This window comes from Branchiostoma belcheri, unplaced genomic scaffold (genome assembly GCF_001625305.1).
Source record: "Branchiostoma belcheri isolate BF01 breed outbred unplaced genomic scaffold, Haploidv18h27 scaffold38, whole genome shotgun sequence".
Taxonomy (NCBI): domain Eukaryota; kingdom Metazoa; phylum Chordata; class Leptocardii; order Amphioxiformes; family Branchiostomatidae; genus Branchiostoma; species Branchiostoma belcheri.
In genome coordinates this window covers 51,685-72,483 of record NW_017803998.1, presented here as the reverse complement: position 1 = coordinate 72,483, position 20,799 = coordinate 51,685, and the positions used below count along the sequence as shown (strand labels likewise).

At 42.3% G+C, this 20,799-nt stretch overlaps 2 protein-coding genes across 2 annotated transcripts in view; both read right to left on the bottom strand.

The window, feature by feature from the left end:
• The window catches only part of LOC109476458 (matrilin-2-like), a 12,976-nt gene extending 836 nt beyond the window's left edge, over positions 1-12,140 (bottom strand). The window contains exons 1-14 of the mRNA XM_019777393.1: positions 12,111-12,140; positions 11,811-11,931; positions 11,534-11,653; positions 11,090-11,190; positions 7,350-7,482; positions 6,958-7,080; positions 6,600-6,719; positions 6,150-6,256; positions 5,897-5,951; positions 5,642-5,764; positions 5,395-5,517; positions 5,123-5,245; positions 4,777-4,899; positions 4,430-4,552 (exon numbers count right to left, since the gene is read on the bottom strand). Of these exons, the coding sequence (XP_019632952.1) occupies positions 4,430-4,552; positions 4,777-4,899; positions 5,123-5,245; positions 5,395-5,517; positions 5,642-5,764; positions 5,897-5,951; positions 6,150-6,256; positions 6,600-6,719; positions 6,958-7,080; positions 7,350-7,482; positions 11,090-11,190; positions 11,534-11,653; positions 11,811-11,931; positions 12,111-12,140 (1,525 nt within the window). The remainder of the gene's footprint in view (positions 1-4,429; positions 4,553-4,776; positions 4,900-5,122; positions 5,246-5,394; positions 5,518-5,641; positions 5,765-5,896; positions 5,952-6,149; positions 6,257-6,599; positions 6,720-6,957; positions 7,081-7,349; positions 7,483-11,089; positions 11,191-11,533; positions 11,654-11,810; positions 11,932-12,110) is intronic.
• Positions 12,141-12,355: 215 nt separating this feature from the next.
• LOC109476457 lies at positions 12,356-18,705 on the bottom strand. The gene is made up of 8 exons (XM_019777392.1): positions 18,697-18,705; positions 17,517-17,600; positions 15,261-15,424; positions 14,492-14,628; positions 14,032-14,229; positions 13,803-13,911; positions 13,354-13,478; positions 12,356-12,945 (listed from the first exon to the last, which is right to left on the bottom strand). Exons 1-8 carry the CDS (start codon positions 18,703-18,705, stop codon positions 12,356-12,358), a joined length of 1,416 nt encoding a protein of 471 aa, XP_019632951.1.
• Positions 18,706-20,799: the final 2,094 nt, after the last annotated feature.

Sequence of the window (20,799 nt, the reverse complement as noted above, 5' to 3'; positions counted from 1 at the left end):
TTTTTTTTTTTAGGTGTCGCCACCAATAGGCCACACCAATTTAATTTCTTGGTTAACGGATTTTTCTACAAAAATAATGGAGCGGGCGGGCGAAAAAATAAATAAAAATAAAAACAGGCCTAGGCATCCTATTATGGTACGATGGCACGATAGGAGCCATAAAGTCAACACCACACCAGGCTGGTTCAAAATTTAATGAGTTTTTAACTTTTAATGATACCATTGCATTGAAAGATGGAATAACTATAACAACTAGGATGAAAAGGACTGTTTTCAACTGTTCAGGGCAAAATATGAGCATTTTGCAGCTGATTCTGAATTTTTATTTTTATTTGCAAATCAGAAAAAAATGAAGCGGCGAATCCATTAACCAAGAAATTAAATTGGCCTAAGTTTAAAATACCATAACCTAAACAAACACGGCCTGGCATCTGTGTTTCAAATGCTTAAGCACTGTCGTGAGGCATCTTATTTTGACACCTCCACTAACACTTATTTGAAATGGAGTAGGGTTGATTCAGCTTTTTAATAAACAAAGAAATGACTCAACCTTCAAGTTATTGTATTCTCCTAACTTGTAAAGCTTCATTATGTAACATTGGGGTGGTTATATTGTCAACCATGTTTGTTTATATTCCTGTAGTTTGGAGTGGCACTACAGACTGAATGCGCCTCGTGTGGGCTGTTATAATGCCAACCATGAATGTCAAAAATGTTAAATAACGGCAAAATATATGGACGTAAATAAAGACGTAGATGACGATCACTAGATATTTTTAATTAATTTTAAATCGTTGGTGCAAAAATGTTACATAATGCAGCTTTAAGTCCTATGTAAGTCGTATATAAACCCACCTGGCTACATCTGCGCGGCACATCCCTCGCATCCCGTCTTTTTCACGCACGTCTAGATCTGGTCCTTCCTCAGTGCGGAATGCCATGTCTGAGAAAAGCATACGTTGTAAAGTCAAAACAATTTAGAATCAGACATTAATTATCTGGACCAGATTCACTTTTTAGTCACCCATGCACGGCCTGTCTTCTTTTTTAAAAATTTTGTTTGAATTTAATTTCTCTGTAAACTATTTACTCCAAGGGGGGTATTTGTTAAAGAACCACTTATTGAAAAAAGTAGAGGTCCTTCCCGGTGTGAGTCTTTCAAACAATGCAATCCAATAAGATATGATAAATGAAATCAAATCAATCCGGTCTTACGCAGCTTGTACTTACATGTGCATGTACAAAACCGGTGAATCACGCCTAAAGACAGTTTACCGGCTATGCGAAACGAACAAACAAATAAAAAATAAATAAATAAAAACTACCAGTGACTGGTCCCATCGTTAAATGTGGCGGTCTGACCACGGTGAAAAATTCAGTACACAAAATTAATACATGTCCGTCCGGTTGTGCGATTAACCCTAATCATACCTTAAGGTGGCCCTTAAAACTTTAAACGCTTATTCATCCCAAACCAAAGATGATAAATGGAAACGGTTTGCGGACTTTTAATACTGAGATCATTACCTTTCAAACGACACCAAACTTGACCTTCTGGTACCTTCCGTTGCCCTAACCCTAAACCTACCTTAAGGCTGCCCTTAAAACTTTAAATGCTTATAAATCCAAAACCAAAGATACTAAATGAAAACGGTATGCGGAGATTTAATATTGAGACCATTACCTTTCAAAGGACACCAAATTTGACCTTCTGGTACCTTCGGTTGCCCTAACCCTAACCCTACCTTAAGGCTGCCCTTAAAACTTCAAACGCTTATAAATCCCAAACCAAAGATGATAAATGGAACCGGTTTGCGGACCTTTAATACTAAGACTGTATTAAACAGCTCACCTATCTCTATAAAAGATAGAGAGTTTTTTGTCCGACAACCATGAAACCAATTTAAACATTGATAATAACGTTCAAAACATTCAAGAAATATTAGACTCGGCTGCGAAAGCATCGCTACAAATGAAATGTACTAAAATGACATGTAGGCAAAAAGCGAACAAGAAATGGTTCGATAAAAGTTGCTAAGACTTCATGCATGAACTAAAAAAACTTAAGATACCTTCTAATACAAACCCAAAAAATCCGTTTCTGAGAGGTAACTATTTTAAAAAGAAAAGGAGTATAATAAACTTATCCGACTGCGCAAAAGAGAACATGAAAAGAGTTGTCTAGAACAATTAGCAAATCTACAAGAAAACAACCCCACTGCGTTCTGGAACTTACTTAAAAAAACTAAAAAGAGACAACACCACACCCCTAGAAGACACATGGGTGGAACATTTGAAAGCCCTCCATGATAAATCCAGACAACAAGGTCAAGCCTTCGACCTTGCCTTTGAAAAAGATACATTATGCAAATTACATACGTTGCGGAAAGGTGAGGCAAATCCGAGTCCCCTAGCTAGATGACCCAATAACGGAATTAGAAACAGATATACACCTGTTAAAAAAGAAAAAAAGCAAGTGGAGAAGACAGGATAACTAATGAAATGGTTAAAGCAGGAAAATTAACCTTACTGGCACCGTTAGTGAAATTATTCATTTAGATTCTGTCAAAAGGAAACTACCCCAAAGAATGGTCGAAAAGTTATATTGTTCCCATTTTTAAATCGGGTAGAAAGGACGAAGTGAACAACTATCGTAGAATATCGATATCTAGCTGCCTGGGCAAATTATTTACATCAGTGTTAAACAGAAGAATATCGACATTCCTAGAAGAGAACAAACTCATCAAACCAAACCAAACGGGCTGCCGGAAAAACTACAGAACTTCAGACAACATTTTCATACTTAAAACATTAATCTCAAAATATAGTCAATCGGGAAAACGTCTGTACGCTTGTTTTGTAGATCTCTCCAACGCTTTCGATTCAATTTATTTTTCAAACTTCTATCTAAGGCATATCCGGCAAGTGTTTTAGTATCATCCAAAGTCTTTATAACCAATCCGAAGCACACGTTAAAACTATTGGTGGTTTAACAGAGAGCTTCCCTGTTCAGATTGGTGTCCGTCAAGGCTGCGTATTGAGTCCAACATTATTCAACCTTTATATCAGTGACCTTGTTAACGACTTAAACATGGCAGACATTAACGCACCGCTATTACACCACTCAAAAGTAACAAGTTTGCTATATGCCGATTACATTGTCTTGCTGTCCGAAAGTCAACAAGGCCTGCAAAATGCAATAGACACGCTTGGTAGATACTGCCAAAAGTGGAAACTAACTGTCAACCTAAATAAAACAAAGATTATTGTATTTAATAAGAAAGGACACACCTTTTCAAAACTTAGCTTTAAATTATTCTCCAAAGACATAGAAGTAGTTTCGTCTTATTCTTACTTAGGTGTAGTCTTTACAGCTGGATGTAACTTTAACACAGCGATGAAATCACTACAAAAGAAGGCATTACGAGCGTGGTTCAGCATTAAATGTACTCTCGGAGACACTAGGGCTCCTATATCAGTTTACCGTAAGCTTTTTGATCAGTGTGTTATCCCTATATTATTGTACGGAGCGGAAGTGTGGTGCAACAACAGATTAAATGATAACTCGCCGCTTGAACAAACACACTTAAAATTCTGTAAGCAAATTCTAGGATTAAGACGAAACGCTAGTAACTATGCCAGTAGAGCTGAACTTGGCCGCTCCCCCTATGGATTGAAGCGTATTGTAGAATGTACAGCTATTATTATAGATTAGTTAGAAATGTTCCCGTTGAAAGCCTTCAGTATGAAGCTTACATAGTACAAAAAGACCTTGTTAGAAGTAAAGTACCTCGTTGGTTGTTAAACATTAAGACAATTTTAGAGGAGTCCGGCTATGCATGCCTATATACACACGAGTATATTAACAAACCATTCCATCTGCACGAACTAAAACAAAGATTAAAAGATATATCCAGAAATTCAATTCAGCACTACAAGCACAAGGACAAAGAGAAAATCAAGGCAACAACCTGAAAACGTACAAAACATTCAAAGTACGATACGACAGAGAACCATATTTAGTGAGTTCCATCCCACCCACTGGCACACGAGCAAGTGTACAGGTTAACTCCATCCTGACATTCACCTCCATTCTGACAGGGGGCGATAACACACTCGTCAATGTCTGAAAAATTTTGAATCATGTACCTTTAAGGCATTTATCATTTCTACTTACTGGTATGCATATACATAATACGTAACATAAATATTGCTACGGAAAATAATTTGACTTAATAATTACAGTACTTGCGGAATGCATTGTAAACAGTACAAACTAGCTTAAGTGCACTGTGAACTATCTAACACCTTTAGTGCACTATGCACCAAGTAACATCTAGCGTCAGTGCACAGTAAACCAGTCAGAATTGCCCTGCTGATGAAGATGACTTAATAGCTTTACTAAAATTCAAGGATTTGACATAATTACCGTTGCAGGTCTTTTCGACGGTGTCAAGTTCGTAACCGGTAGGACATCCACACGTGTAGGACCCGTCCGTGTTGGTACAGTCGTGAGAACAGTCGTCAATATCTGTTGCACACTCGTCCACATCTGTTTAAGGAACGTTATATGGTTATATGTTGAACCAAATGTCAAAGGTTCGATGTAACAAGTCGCTCAGTGTAATATAGATAATGTAACACGCCGCGGAAGGGAGCTGATGTGTTACAGCGAGGAGCGTTTGTACCGGCTATAGATGAAGATACAAAGAAATCTGAGTATCAAAGCAACCAACATTGTGTTCAAGCTACTAAAAAGACAAATGAATTAATCACCTTCACAGGTCATTTCGTCTGAGCCGAGTTGGTATCCTGTAGGACATCCACACGTGTAAGACCCGTCCGTGTTGGTACAGTCGTGAGAACAGTCGTGGAGATTTCTGGAACATTCGTCCACGTCTGTTTGAGAAGAAGAAAAAAATATTATCTCTTTATTCATTTAATCTCAAGATGATTATTCCAAACATTCAAAGGCTTAGCCGTTCCATGGTCAAAGCACAGAGTTAAATCTTGGATACTGTAAGAAACAAAGTCAAAGCACAAAAGTGTTAATATTTTGGTACATGGTAACACTAAATTCAAGCAAGCTTACGTATAAAAAACGGTTGTTTTCAATAATTACCGTTACAGGTCCTGTCGTCAGAGCCGAGTTCGTAAGCTTCAGGACATCCACACGTGTAAGACCCGTCCGTGTTGGTACAGTCGTGAGAACAGTCGTACTGATCTGACTCACACTCTTTCAAATCTGTTTGTAAATGAGAAGATAAAACTTTGTAATGACAATATACAACTTTGTAACAGTATATCGAGCACTACTATAAAAATAAAAGTATAAATGATAATTTCAGCCACACCAGAAAAAATAAAAAATAAAAAAATAGCCTAGCTACTTACCATGACAGGTCCTTCCGTCCGTATCGAGTGCATATCCTGTATGACAGTCGCAAGTGTAGGACCCATCCGTGTTGGTACAGTCGTGTGTACAGTCGTGGGCACTTGTAAAACACTCGTAAACATCTGTGTAAGAAGGATACAAAAGTATTAGCTTAAACAAAAAGACCCAAGGGCTTAGTGAAAGGTACTAGATCCTAGATCCTAGCAATTGGAGTCATTGTGGAAAATGAGTAATCCAAACAGATACCTTCACAAGTCTTGTCGTCCGAGCTGAGTTGGTATCCAGTATGGCAGTCACACGTGTAAGACCCGTCCGTGTTGGTACAGTCGTGTGAACACTCGTCCTGATCTGACGCACACTCATCCACATCTGTAAATGAGAAGATACAAATTTGTATATCGAGCACTAATGAAGAAAATCGACAAACTACACACATAGATGATTATTTCAATTACACCCAAAAGAAAACAAACAAACAAACAAACAAAAATTAATACTTACCATCACAGATCCTTCCGTCCATATCCTGTAGGACAGTCGCACGTGTAGGACACGTCTGTGTTGGTACAGTCGTGTGAACAGTCGTGAGCACTCGTAGAACACTCGTCATCATCGGAGTAAGACGGATACAAAATAACTTACGAATACAGCTGAAAAGACGGAAGGGCTACCTATTAGATGGTCATTGTAGTCACCGTGGAAAAATGAATAATCAAAATAGATACATTTTGTACCTTCACAAGTCTTTTCGTACGTCCGAGCTGAGTTGGTATCCTGTGGGACAGCTACATGTGTAGGACCATTCTGTGTTGGTGCAGTCGTGTGAACACTCGTCCAGCAATAAAGCGCACTCGTCCACATCTGTTTGAAAGCAAGAAAGCGTTTAGTATTGTGTGCAAAGAGAAACCAGCTTATGAAATATTACATTGACCACGGAAACAGCTAGGGTAAAAATAAAAACACATGCATCATCATGGACATGCCTGCAGACGACGTATAAAATTACATGCCGGTTAAACAAATGGAACCCTGTGTTCTTAGCTACCTGCGGACGCGAAAAACCGACTAACCACAATACTCCTGCAGGAGTGATTTCACAAGAACAAACATTAGCTCTGTTGTTTGATTTAAGGAATGCAATTTAAGACTTTTGGAAGGAGTCAATCCTTCACGGAGTAACAAAACGGTTATTTCAATTGATTACCGTTGCACGTCTTGTCGTCTGAGCTAAGTGTGTACCCATCCGGACATCCACAGCTATAGGAACCCTCCGTGTTGGTACAGTCGTGAGAACAGTCGTGGAGACTTGAAGAGCACTCAACATCTGTTTACAAAATGATAACAAAATATAAATACTTTAATTCTAGATATTTCAACGATTTATCTGATGTAAATATTATTTTGTTTCCAGTGGTAACGTTAATATTAAGTTCGCTTGTTTGTATGAGTTCGTTACCTCTATCAATTGTGTTGTTCTTTTTAAATGTTGAACTAAAAAAGATAACCTTAAAGGTCATCAAGCAATTAAACAAAGAAAGCTGACAAACAATGGAAATTATTACCTGTGCAGGTGATTTCGTCTGAGCTCAGTTCGTACCCATCCGGACATCCACAGGTGAAAGACCCGTCTGTGTTGGTACAGTCGTGAGAACATCCAGCAAGCCACGAGGCGCACTCGTCCACATCTGAGGCAGTTTAAATGAACATATGCTTATTCTCGTTTCTAATGATAGCAATATATGGTCTGTTTTATTGCGATGCATTTTAAGACATGGTAGTGGCTCAACTTTTTTCATGCCGCCACCAACGCAGAGGACAATAGTCATTTTCACTTGAGAGAAGTGAGGGAATTGCCTCTCCCAAGGGCAGAAGAGTTGTTGGCATGGCAGGATTCGAACCCGAAACCTCTTGGTTCTGAGCAGTCACATCAGACAAAACTGATCCAAATGATTACCATTGCAGGTTATTTTGTCTGAGCTGAGTTCAAAACCTGTAGGACAGTCAGATGGGTAGTTCCCGTCTGTGTTGGTACAGTCGTGAGAACAGTCATGAAGATTCGAAGTACATTCATCCACATCTGTTGAAAAGTGGAAAAAATACAGCATTAAAGAGTCGGCGAAGACTGTAGAACTAGTACGTCGATGTAGGTTAGACATCCAGGTAATACGATACGCCAAAAAGCAGTTACTCAAGCAACTGGATATGATTTTAAAAAAGGTCAGACGTTTCAGCTAGCATCCACTAGCTTTCGTCAGTGACTGAGAGACCAGAGGGGAAATGCAGGTTTATAAGCACAACCTATTGATTGACAAAGCGCTCAAACCTTCAGATCAGTCTAAGAAAACCCAGAAGTGCAAACCATTGACCAACAAAAACAAGGTCAACATCACTATTCCGTATGTCCAAGGAGTATCTGAGAAACTCCGACGGATCTTCCAAAACATCAACATAGCCACTAACTTCAAACCTCACTCAACTCTCAGACAAAGACCAGTACACCCTAAGGACCGACCTCACAAAGGTACCAAGGCGAATGTTATTTACAGACTCAAATGTGAGGAGCCCAATTGTAAGAACACCTACATCGGAGAGACAAGTCGACCAATCAAAGTAGGATACAAAGAACATTGACGACCTAGTGCCAACGGCTACTCCTCAGCTATTTTCCACCACCTACAACACAACCAGGGTCACTCTTTCAAACTCGAGTCCACGGATATCTTAGACCGCGAAACACGCTGGTGGGAACGGGGTGTTAAAGAGGCAATATATGAAAGAATGTGCAACCCAACCCTCAACAGGGAAGGAGGGCTACGGGTCGATCTTTCCGGCACTTGGTTTTTTGGCACTCCCAGCCCCGAGGACAGACAACACTTAAGCTCCTGTTCTGTATAACAGAAGCTTTCAGACTAATTTGCATCATCTTGTCTTGACTTGTCTAACTTTTGTTCCTTTTTCGACTTTCAAAAATTTGTCGTCACTTCATTTTCATATCAATCAATAGGTTGTGCTTATAAACCTGCATTTCCCCTCTGGTCTCTCAGTCACTGACGAAAGCTAGCGGATGCTAGCTGAAACGTCTGACGTTTTCAAAATCATATCCAGTTTTTTGTTGTAGAGCCAGTAATGCTTTAGTTGAAATTGAAAGAGTCCAACATGATAATGCAGTCCTGCACTACCACTCACAATATTTTGTCAAAATACTGTATATGTGGTCTGTTTACATTATTGGTCACTATTTACAAGAACTGCTGACATATTTGTATGTTTTTTCCTGACCTTGGCAAATGTTCCATCCACACTGACATCATATCCGTCCATACTCGTACACTCAAAACTCCACTCATACAGCTAAAGGGACCTGTCCTTGGTGCTGAACGCTCCATTCACACAGCTAAAGGGACCTGACCTTGGTGCTGTACGCACCATTCACACAGCTAAAGGGACCAGTCCTTGGTGCTGAACGCACCATTTACACAGCTAAAGGGACCTGACCATGGTGCTGTACGCACCATTCAGACAGCTAAAGGGATCTGTCCTTGGTGCTGAACGCACCATTTACACAGCTAAAGGGACCTGTCCTTGGTGATGTACGCACCATTAACAAAGCTAAAGGGACCTGTCCTTGGTGCTGAACGCACCATTCACATAACATAAGGGACCTGTCCTTGGATCTGAACGCACCGTTCAAACAGCTAAAGGGATCTGTCCTTGGTGCTGAACGCACCATTAACAGCTAAAGGGACCTGTCCTTGGTGCTGTACGCACTATTCACACAGCTAAAGGGACCTGTCTTTGGTGCTGTACGCACCATTCAGACAGCTAAAGGGATCTCTACTTGGTGCTGAACGCACCATTTACACAGCTAAAGGGACCTGTCCTTGGTGCTGAACGCACCATTTACACAGCTAAAGGATCCTGTCCTTGGTGCTGAACGCACCATTCACATAACTTAAGGGACCTGTCCTTGGTGCTGAACGCACCATTCACACAACTAAAAGGATCTGTCCTTGGTGCTGAACGCACAATTTACACAGCTAAAGGGACATGTCCTTGGTGCTGTACGCACCATTCACACAGCTGAAGGGACCTGTCCTTGGTGCTGAACGCACCATTCGAACAGCTAAAGGGACGTGTCCTTGGTGCTGAACGCACCATTCACACAGCTAAAGGGATCTGTCCTTGGTGCTAAACGCACCATTTACACAGCTGAAGGGACCTGTCCTTGGTGCTGAACGCACCGTTTAGAAAGTTAAAGGGATCTGTCCTTGGTGCTGAACGCACCATTCACACAGCTAAAGAGACCTGTCCTTAATGCTGAACGCACCATTCACACAGCTAAAGGGATCTGCCCTTGGTGCTAAACGCATCATTCACAGAGCTAAAGGGACCTGTCCTTGGTGCTGAACGCACCATTTAAGGTTCTAAAAGGACCTGTGCTTAATGCTGAACGCAGTATTCACACAGCTAAAGGGACCTGTCCTTGGTGCTAAACGCACCATTCACATAACTTAAGGGACATGTCCTTGGTGCTGAACGCACCATTCACACAGCTAAAAGGATCTGTCCTTGTGCTGAACGCACCATTTACACAGCTAAAGTGACCTGTCCTTGGTGCTGAACGCACCATTCAAGGTTCTAAAAAGGACATGTCCTTGGTGCTGAACACACTATTCACACAGCTAAAAGGAACTGTCCTTGGTGCTGAACGCACCATTAACATAGCTTAAGGGACCTGTTCTCGGTGCTGAGCGCACCATTCAAGGTTCTAAAAGGACCTGTCCTTGGTGCTCAACGCACCATTCACACAGCTTAAGTGACCTGTCCTTGGTGCTGAACGCACCATTCACACAGCTAAAGGGACCTGTCCTTGGTGCTGAACGCACTATTCACACAGCTAAAGGGACTTTGGTACTGTACGCACCATTCACCATGTCCTTAGTGCTAAACGCACCATTCACATAGCTAAAGGGACCTGTCCTTGGTGCTGTACGCACCATTCACACAGCTAAAGGGACCTGTCATTGGTGCTGAACGCACAATTCACAAAGCTAAAGGGACCTGTCATTGGTGCTTTACGCACCATTCACATAGCTTAAGGGACATTTTCTTGGTGCTGAACGCACAATTCACACAGCTAAAGGGACCTGTCCTTGGTGGTGAACGCATCATTTACACAGCTAAAGGGACCTATCCTTGGTGCTGAACGCACCATTCACACAGCTAAAGTGACCTGTCCGTAGTTCTGAACGCACCATTCACACAGCTAAAGGGACCTGTCCTTGGTGCTGAACGCACCATTTAAATAGCTAAAGGGACCTGTCCTTGGTGCTGTACGCACCATTTACACAGCTTAAGGGACCTGTCCTTGGTGCTGTACGCACCATTCACACAGCTAAAGGGACCTGTCCTTGGTGCTGAACGAACCATTCACATAGCTAAAAGGACCTGTCCTTGGTGCTGTACGCACCATTTACACAGCTAAAGGGACCTGTCCTTGGTGCTGAACGCATCATTCACATAGCTTAAGGGACCTGTCTTTGGTGCTGAACGAACCATTCACATAGCTAAAGGGGCCTGTCCTTGGTGCTGAGCACCGTATTCATACAGCTGAACTGATTGAAGGACAAGCTTTAATGTCGGCCATTTACATTTTTTAAAGAACATTTAAACAGTTGAAATTATTACCAGTATCCTTCCATCTGAGGTAAGGTTGTATCCCTCAGGGCAGCCACCTTCAGTTTTGGTACAGTCGTTTGAACACTCATCAAGCTCTAAATCACACTCGTCTACATCTGATCGTACATAGAAAAAAGAAAAACACAAAAAGGTATAAGTTCAGAAAAGTACAATATCAGTGCCGTAGTAACGTATTCAAATGGCGCCCAAGGTAAATGTACCCTCTAATAGTCATAAAAGGGTTGCAGATTTATATCTACATATTGTTATTAAACATTATCTTACTGTTTCTTTACTAGTGTTTTCATTATAAGTAAATAGAATTCGTTCGTGATGGGGGGACTCAAATAAGCCTGGTGGCTTTTTTTACAGCCAGGAACGTGTATTGGTAATTTATATTTTGTATTCTTTATGTGCAAACAAACAAATAAACAATCAATCCCTTTCGTAGGCACTAACCTTCACATGATGTTCCATCGTCACTGACCACAAACCCATCCCGACAGGAACACTCATAGCTCCTCAGGGTGTTGTGACACTCGTGGCAGTCTGGATTATCCTGGCTACATTCATCTATGTCTGAAAACAAACACGATTCTTGAATAGTAAAAGTTCTTTTTTCACAACCATTTGTTTGATTCGACGTTACCATGACCGTCTGTCATCTTCATCTAGGTGAACCATGTGACATCTACATTATGTATAGTTACTGTAAATCAGTAAAAAAAATTATTACCGTTGCAGGTCCTTTCGTTTGAGTCGAGTTCATACCCATCCGGACATCCACACGTGTAGGTTCCATCCGTGTTGGTACAGTCCTGTGAACACTCGTCAATACCTGCTGCACACATCCACATCTGTTTAGAAATCAACAAAACAAAAGGCTTTAAGCAGAGTCTGATAAACTAGAAATTGTGAAAAACGACCGAAAATTTTCAATAGTACTGCCCAACATTGAGTCCATTCGTTCACAACATTGTCTACTCGTGGCATGCAGATGAATAGGCGGATGTCTCAAACAGAAAGCGTAACTAACCTCCGAAAGTGATTCCATTTGAGACGCCATCGTTTACGTTCACCTCCAAAAATCTCTTACCACTCCTGCGTGAAATCCCGCGTGCTCTCGCTAGGTTGTGCTCTCGCGAGAGCTGATTTCAAAATGGCGCCATGATTTGAAAAGGGGTCTACATGTACATGTACTCCCCTTTCTACATTGTATTCAGCCCGCAAAAGAAGTCTGGTGGAGGGCAACAAACATACAACAAAAAAATAAAAACACAGCTAACCAGTGATGACGTCACTTGCGTTACTCCACTCCCTCATCCCCATGTCCGTGACGTCAGTGCCGTTGTCCGGCTCGTTCCCGGTATCCTGATGACCTGAGCCCAACTCGTTCCTCTTTGTTGTCTCTCGCGACAGCGCGTCCATCCTCCACCGGAACGGGTCAGCCTGCTGCGCCCCTTTGCTGATCTTCAGGAACGCAAAGACGGAGCCGAACGGGACTCCCTGGCCAGTCTCGCCCTTCTCCCCTCCCCCGTTGCCGCTCTCCTGCCACGGTCCCTTCGACGTCGACGAGTACTCGATGAGAACCCTCCCCGTCTTTCGCCAACTTCGTGCCCAGCGTCGGATGATCCTCAGTACGTCTCCCTTCAGCACGGATGTCCCGTTGACGGTTGTGTGCTTCAGCGGGACCAGGTAGTTCCCTCCCAGGATAGCACTGACGTGCCCAGACCTCTCCAAGTCTACGATATTGACACTTTGGATCGGGCCGTCCCTGACGACCAGGACGGTTTCGGAGGCCCTCCCCCAGTCAGGCAACTTCAACCTGCATCGCACTGCTGGTAGAGGGTGCACAGCGTCAGAAATTACCACTGAAAAGAATCATCATTGTATTATCACACGAGCTCACATACGTATATACACCAAAGCAAAACATGCACAAGACTGCGTGTACATTTGTATGATGATCGAACAACACGCTTACATATCATTTGAGTTTCAACGCATTGGAAAATAGAATGACCAGTATCGATGACAAAACTGTTATGGATATATCGTCAAAATAGACGAATAGAATCTATGATAAAATTTACTCGGGAACAGATTCTACGGTAACATTTACCTGGGAACAGATTCTCTGATAAGATTTACTTGGGAACAGGTTAGCCCTAGGAGCTAGCCTATAGCCAGCCTGCTAGCCTGTACACTGCGCCTTGAAACAGTCTGGCACCCAGACTAGAGCGTACAACGATCTTATGGCGTTTGTGACCGGCCCTTACCTTGATGTGTACACGGAATGACGAGGAAAGTGAAGTTCTCCAGCTGTTTGGTGGTGTTGAGCCTGTCCATCAGGTAAGTCGCCATCAGTGCGCTCTCGGCCCGAGCAGAGGTGGAGCTGTCGGACCTGGAGATTTTTTTCACAAACTTTATTCACATCAAATTACACACATAAATACAAAGAAACTCAGCACCATACAATTCACAACTTAGACAAAACATGCTTGTACATTCTCTTGTATAACAGGTTGAATGAAGGGGTGATTTCCTATTTAAATCATAGATCCATTGGTATGTATTTACCATTGTTTCTGTTACTACACCAGTTCGTGAATATAATATTTTGCAATACCTGTTAATAAGTTGATTATTACGTAAATTTTAGATGAGTTACAGAGGTAATTTGTTTTGCGCAAAGCACAATTTCTCTCAGACTTACTTGATGTTGGACCGGGAGATGTTCCACAGTGTGGACAGGAGCCCGTCGTCTTCTACCTGGCGCAGCTGGTCATCCGGTACTTCATCTGTATCCTCTGGTGCAGCACTGACCTCGCCATTCACTGCAACAAGACAAGAAATATATGATGGAGCTGGTAACTCACTCACTCACTCACTCTCTCTCTCTCTCTCTCTCTCTCTCTTTCTCTCTCACACTCCCTCCCATAATAGCTACTACAAACCTATGATTATCTCCAAGGGACGCTGTGCCTTCACCATCAGGTCCCTGGGCTGGTACTGCTCCGGGTCCTGTGTGAACTGGAACAGGATGTCCTGATAGGTGATGGCGTCGTCTGCTTCCCTTTTCCGGTAGTACATGGCCAGGAACGGGAGTTGCCAGGCCTGGGAGGGGTCCTTGCTTCCGGAACACATCGTAATTCTATCACAAACAACATCAGTGTTATTCATTTAAGTTTAACTGTCAACTCGCTGAGATCCAAATGAAGTCATGCTGAGGTCACATCCCCAAACCGGGCCCCGATCAGGACGCAGCTTTCGGGAACGAAAAGTACGTTAAGAATACACAAAACATTTCATAAACATTGGCACCTTGTATAAGCAAGCATCTTCACTCCGACCAACCAACCAACCAGCCAACCAACCAACAAATCAATCAATCAATCAATCAATCAATCACTGAACCATTGGTGACGAAAGGTTGCCAGATATCAAATGCCCTTGGTGAAAAGGGCCGTTTGGACCATCGTCGGATGGTCTCTGTAGCGTCATAGACCTCGCCCTCTTCTATAGTTCTTTTGAAAGCAGCACGTACCATTGGCCTACAGAGGGGTGGGGAACAAAATAATAATGTCTAGATTTCCGTAAATAATTTCATCAGGTTGGAAGATACTTAGGGTATAGAGTTTTCTTCTTACACAACCACAGAGCTTCTCACCTGCTTACGTTTCGATGTCTATCAGACACTTTCCTCAGAGCTTCTGACTGGAGTTCTGCAGGTGAGAAACTCTATTGTTGTGTAAGAAGAAAACTCTATACCCTAAATAATGTCTAGAGTTGGAAGTTCAAGGGTTAGGTGTAACAAGTCGATCGGTGTAATGTAGCCAGCTGTCGCCGCACCGCGTGCCTGCGAAGCTCGTGTGTTACGCCGAAGGGTGTTTATACCGGCTATACAGATACAGAATATGGCCTACAGAGGGGTGGGGAACACAATGATACATGTATGGCTTGTGGAGGGGTGGAGAACATAATACATTCATAAGTTACATCGTTTCTCATGTAACACCTTTGTGGTACCCAGTTCAAACAGTAAACTCAATTCTCCTTAGTGGATATGAAGTACTGCTTTGCTACTTATTGGGGCATATCAATGTGAAAGTTTGACTAGCCCCTTGTGCAAAGAACGTTTGCCACTCGTACGTGCAAAGAAGCAGCAAACTGAAAGACGGTATACCCGTGTAAATCCGGCACCAGGAACAGCAAGGGCGGGATGTGTCTGTTCCCGGCGGGAAACTTCAGGACCAGTTCCCCGCGCTGCACCACCGCCGCCTCCCGCATCGCGAACTGAACCTGACAGCTGTACAGGAAACGAGCACGCTGGATCTGCAGGTCAGTGTGCTGTGGAAAGATAAGAAAAAAAGACAGATTGCATCAGTAAATATCAGTGTCAGCGGTGTCGCGCGGACAGATGTCACCCTTACAGTTTGTTTTAACAGACAGGCTCGTGTCTGAGGTGCTGACGTTCTCCCTGTCTTGTTAGCACTACCACACGCACCTGTATAAACCGACTGGCTGTTCCAGCCCCCTACTATGACTGTTGGCGCGTCCTCTCTCAAAGATGGAGTCCAGAAAGATCAAGGGTCCCACAACTACTTGATGTGTTTACCATGATAGTTGAAACTGAGAAGACATGAAAAAGTGCTCTCTTGGCTGGGATGGAAAGATGTTAAAGCAGCACTTTGTAACATTACGACGATACAAAAAGGCAATGTTCAAGTTGACTCAACTTTATAGTCCATTGCAAATAAGTACCATTCAGGAAGTGGAGGTGCCAAAATATGACGTCTTACGAGTGTTCAATAGCTAGAGACATAGCTGTCAGCCATGTTTGTTTTACATTCTGGTAGTTTGTGGTGGCACCACAAACTTAGTGTGCCTCGTGTGGGCTGTTTTAGCGTCATAAATAAGTGACAGCAATGTGAGATGATTGCACAAGTATGTTGAAAAGTGGAAGTAAATTACTAATCACACAAATGTTACACGAATATTTTTAATAAAACATTTAAAAAATAGGTGTCAGAAATGTGAGATGACTGCACAAGTACAGTGGATAGAAAAGTGGACGTAAATTACTAATCACACGAATATTTTGTAAATAAGATGTTTCAATATTAATTTTTCAACCTGCACGGACGTGCGCACACACACACACACACACTCACACACACAAACACACACACACACACACACACACACACACACACACACACACACACACACACACACACACACACACACACACAACACACACACACACACACACACACATACACACACACACCACACACACACACACACTCATACACACACACACACAAACACACACACACACATACACACAAACACATGTACACACACACACACACACTCACTCATTGTCTCATGAATTAAAAAATGATTCAAACAGATGTTGGCTTCACGTTTACCGCAGGAATTAAAATGCCTTCATAAACCATATTTTTTTGGAATACATTTTAATTGCATAACTGCATTGGCGCCGAATTTAGACAAAAGTGTACAATTTTTCAGCCCTGTCGATAGACCACTTGGCAGGGAGTACTTGTTATTCACCTCAAGGTTATGTGCCAAGGTGGTCCTGTTGTTGGATATCACAGAGAGGGGCTCACTCGTCAAGTGTTTGTTTCCTATTCAACCACCTCTGACATCCAAAGTGAAACTACACGCACAGCTGCAGCGACAAGTGACTGTGACAAGGCAACGTCCTGCAGGTACATACCAGTAAGGCAACAGCAAATAATTTGTATGGATGACATCAGCGCGTGCATTAATTTTCGCATGATTTTGGGAAAAAAAATGCCCTCTGACGGTGGTCAACATGCCGAAAATGGGCAAATATGTTGTAAATGCCCATCGGTTCAGAGACCATCAGGGATCCAGCATACTTGAGGCACAATGGTTCGCGTTTGATCGGAAATGTTGACACTGACATGTTCCATCGCATTCAGCCGAATTCTTGTTTTACAAGGCTTATGACGTCAAAATTTGAAAATGAAAGAGTCCGTTTTTTTTTTTTGTCGCCTTGTTTTGATTTGCCCTATCGCATTATATTGGAGTCTGCGGATGTCATCATAAAATTTACTTGCTGTGGCTAAAGAATGGAAGCGAATTTGGAATTCTCTCTCTCTTTCTCTCTCACACACACACACACACAGAGAGAGAGAGAGAGTTACACGGGCGCACGTGCACAAACAAACTTTTGACACGCTCACGCACAGAGAGATATGCACAAACTTACACAAACCGTGACGCACACACCTACAGAAACACAAACACTCGCAGGCACAGCACAGAGAGAGAGCGAGAAGGAAAGAGAGAGAAAGAAAGAGAAACGCACACACAGTCACAACAAGAGCGCAAGTGAAGCAATGATCATTTTGACTTACGCGAGAAAGAAAAAAACAACATTAACCTGACTCTTGGAGCCATTGTACGGGACCGCCAACACCTGGTCATCAGATCGCGTTTTCCGCTGGCGGCAGAAGAAAGACAGCGCCTATTCCCCGCCTATTCGCGGCAGACGACAGCGAAGCGCAGAGACTGTTGAAAGGCGGTCCTATAAGTTGTCCTCTTCGTCAGAAGTTGGGATCGCAGGAGGTTAAATCAACTGGTTACCATGGTGATGCTTAGCATTGCAAATGAAATCATTAGAAACCCACAACAAAACTTTTCGATTTTAAACTTCATTACGGCAATTGTGCATCAAAAGTCGTGATTGTTTGAAGGAACTCTACACTCATTCATCAATCTGTTGATGATGTTCACAAATGTATTGATGATGTATGGATGACATCCGCGCGCGCATTGATTTTCGCCTGTCGCCCTCAAAAAAAAAAAGATCACCTCCACCGAGGCTCTGGCCTGGCTCTAGGCCTGGGTAGTCCATGCTAGTCAGCGACAAAACGGAGCCGAGCACCCAAGTTATCGAGTTCGAAGCTCCACGACTCAAGAACTCAGGACATAAGTATAGTACCGATTCATAAATGCCACAAAAAGCCAGCATGTGCCGGCTTATCGTATACGTCACTATGTACTGTCGGGAATTCACAATACCAGCTTTGTATTCCTGTGGTTCAGTAGCATTTTTATTTTTGGCCGGAATTTTTTTTTATTCGCCCGCGCGCACTAGTTTGGGGGTCTTCAGAGGATGTCATCCATAAAATTAAATCGGTGTGGCCTAATCCTCGAATCGTCGTCACTCCCGCCTCGGACCCTATCCTGCGATCCTTCATCGGGAGATCCGAGGAGGATTTTTCACCGTCGCCGGCGAAGGAAGTGGGGGGGTCATTGCCCTTATGCAAATAAGGCCGACTTTAGACTGACGACGGTATACGATCGCACGACAATCGTTGTGGGCGACGGCTGGCTTTAGACACATGACCAGGAAATGTGGCGGACACCCGCAGCGTAGGATAGCACGCCGCGCGCCAATTCAAAATGCAGAGAGGACCCCTTTTTTCGGCATGCTGCAGCAGATTGTTTTTATTCTGCTTTTAACTCGCGTTGTCCTGTGGATGAGACGCTGAATTTGTGCCCAGCAAAGGCCCGGGGCATTCGTCCCGTCCCGTCATGTCATCCATATCATGTCATACATGCCCCATGCTATCATTTCATCCATTATTCCAACAAGAGTTAACTTTTAATATGATTATTCGCATGAGAAACAGGGAATATGGGCAGTCACAACGTATATCACGTATATAAGGATGAAGTTCGTTACCAGTATGACCCCTAGTAATCCCAGGAGCCCAGTGCGCATGAGCACAAGTACAGATTATCGAGATATAGAACATGTTAGAGACGTAAACCACAATGCATCGCGATTACACCTGCGTTCTCGGTACTGTGAAGTGTTACAATATTATATAAAATGACCAAATCGGTCCAATGAGTGTTCGGTATTCTTTATGAGAGCAAAACTTAGTTCAATATGAGTATTGTATATCACCATAGGAACCAGTCATTCTATCCTCCAACAGTATGGTATTAGACAGTTATCAGTCTTATATATTAGCAAAGACATTTGCATATACTAATAGGATTAGCATGTTCCAATTCCCCTGACTTAGCGGTGATGGACATTAAACTATTATAAATTTAACTTACTAGGAGCGTAATTAAGTCATGCCAGAATTTGAGAAGTTTGGATTCGTAAATCTGTGAGCACATGAATGTGTTATTTTCAAAATCCAAACATTACTTACGTGCATATACCAAATTGATATTGGCTATTTCTTTAATCATATGCCTAATTTAAAGTAAAATAATACCTTAAAAGGAAAACTAATTGAATTGTGTTCTGCTCTATGGCGTAGTCAAATATGAACTAAAATTACATCATGTTATGTGAAAGATTCTACTACTTTCTAATGTCTCCACATTAGAAAGTAGTAGACTGGCACCAGATACTAAATGAGGAATCTCTGTATACTTTTGTTGCTGTTTTATTGAAGTTTAATATATTTAATTTATTACCTTTTAAGTGATTGCTTGTATCTGCGTGTGTTATTTTAAAATCTCTGCTATCAACGAATTTACACAGTCAAAGTCAAGTAATTCTTCAAGAAGAGTGAATTGACTACAAACTGTCCCTGCTTAGCCACACGCCATCTACCGAAAAATTTGCACATTGCATTTACATTGCGGAGAAAGCATGTTATGTTAGGAAAGAGTCGCATGAGGGCGCAGTGACCCGATCATGGCTTACACATCACATGGCAAGTTTAAAGCAGAACTATGCAATTAGGACCAAGCCAAAGTCGTCATATCATCCTAAATTTAGGACATTATTGGGATGTTACGTATGTATAATACAAATGAAAATGCCATATTATATACATACGTATACAAAGGTCTTCGAAAGGTCTCATTCCTAATTCATTGATTTGTAATAATCGTCTAGCACTTGATTGAACGGAAATTCTGTATTGTATAATATCTATTGGTTTCCCTTCCCAGTCAAATATGAGCGACGTGACCTGGTTTTCATGTAAATACTTTTCTTCATCATGTCGTCATTTTAGCAGTAAAACGCTTCAAAGAGGGATTTTTGTTACACCAATGTAATGACTTCAATGGCTGAGACATCTGTTAGCCCCTGTACTGACACAAGTCATTGTTGTCATTGCTTATAAGTTTCGTTTAATTTATCATAGGTTATTAGATATTTATAATTAGTGCAGTTTACTCTTTCTCATGGCCGGTAATTTCGAAAATCAGTGCAAGCAAAGCACCCCATGCTGTGATGGGCACGAGATTATCCGGTAATGTATGACGTCGAAGACGGTCATTGGTACTTTATGAAATGTATCTCAATTCCTATGTTCCAATGCTGCATGTCACTTTGCTCTTATGCAGGAAAACACGTTATTGAAAGTTTAAAAATACAAAATATCCTGGGGGAGCATACCCCGGACCCCTATATAGCTCTCGCCTTCCGGAATTTACTGCTAAACGTCGTCAGAGGTGCTGAATTTACCATTAACCATTGAAAGCTCCACCCCACCCCCATGCAGACCCTCATGTAAGCCTGAATTTATATACCTCCCCCGTTAAAGACATTGTAAGGTACATGTAATGCGCAATTTGTTACTTGAGTAACCGTCTTTTCGTTTAAATACCTATATTAGTAGGGCAACCAAACCTTACTGCAGCACGACTTACAGAGCAATACCCCCAGAGTCACCCGAGAGGGG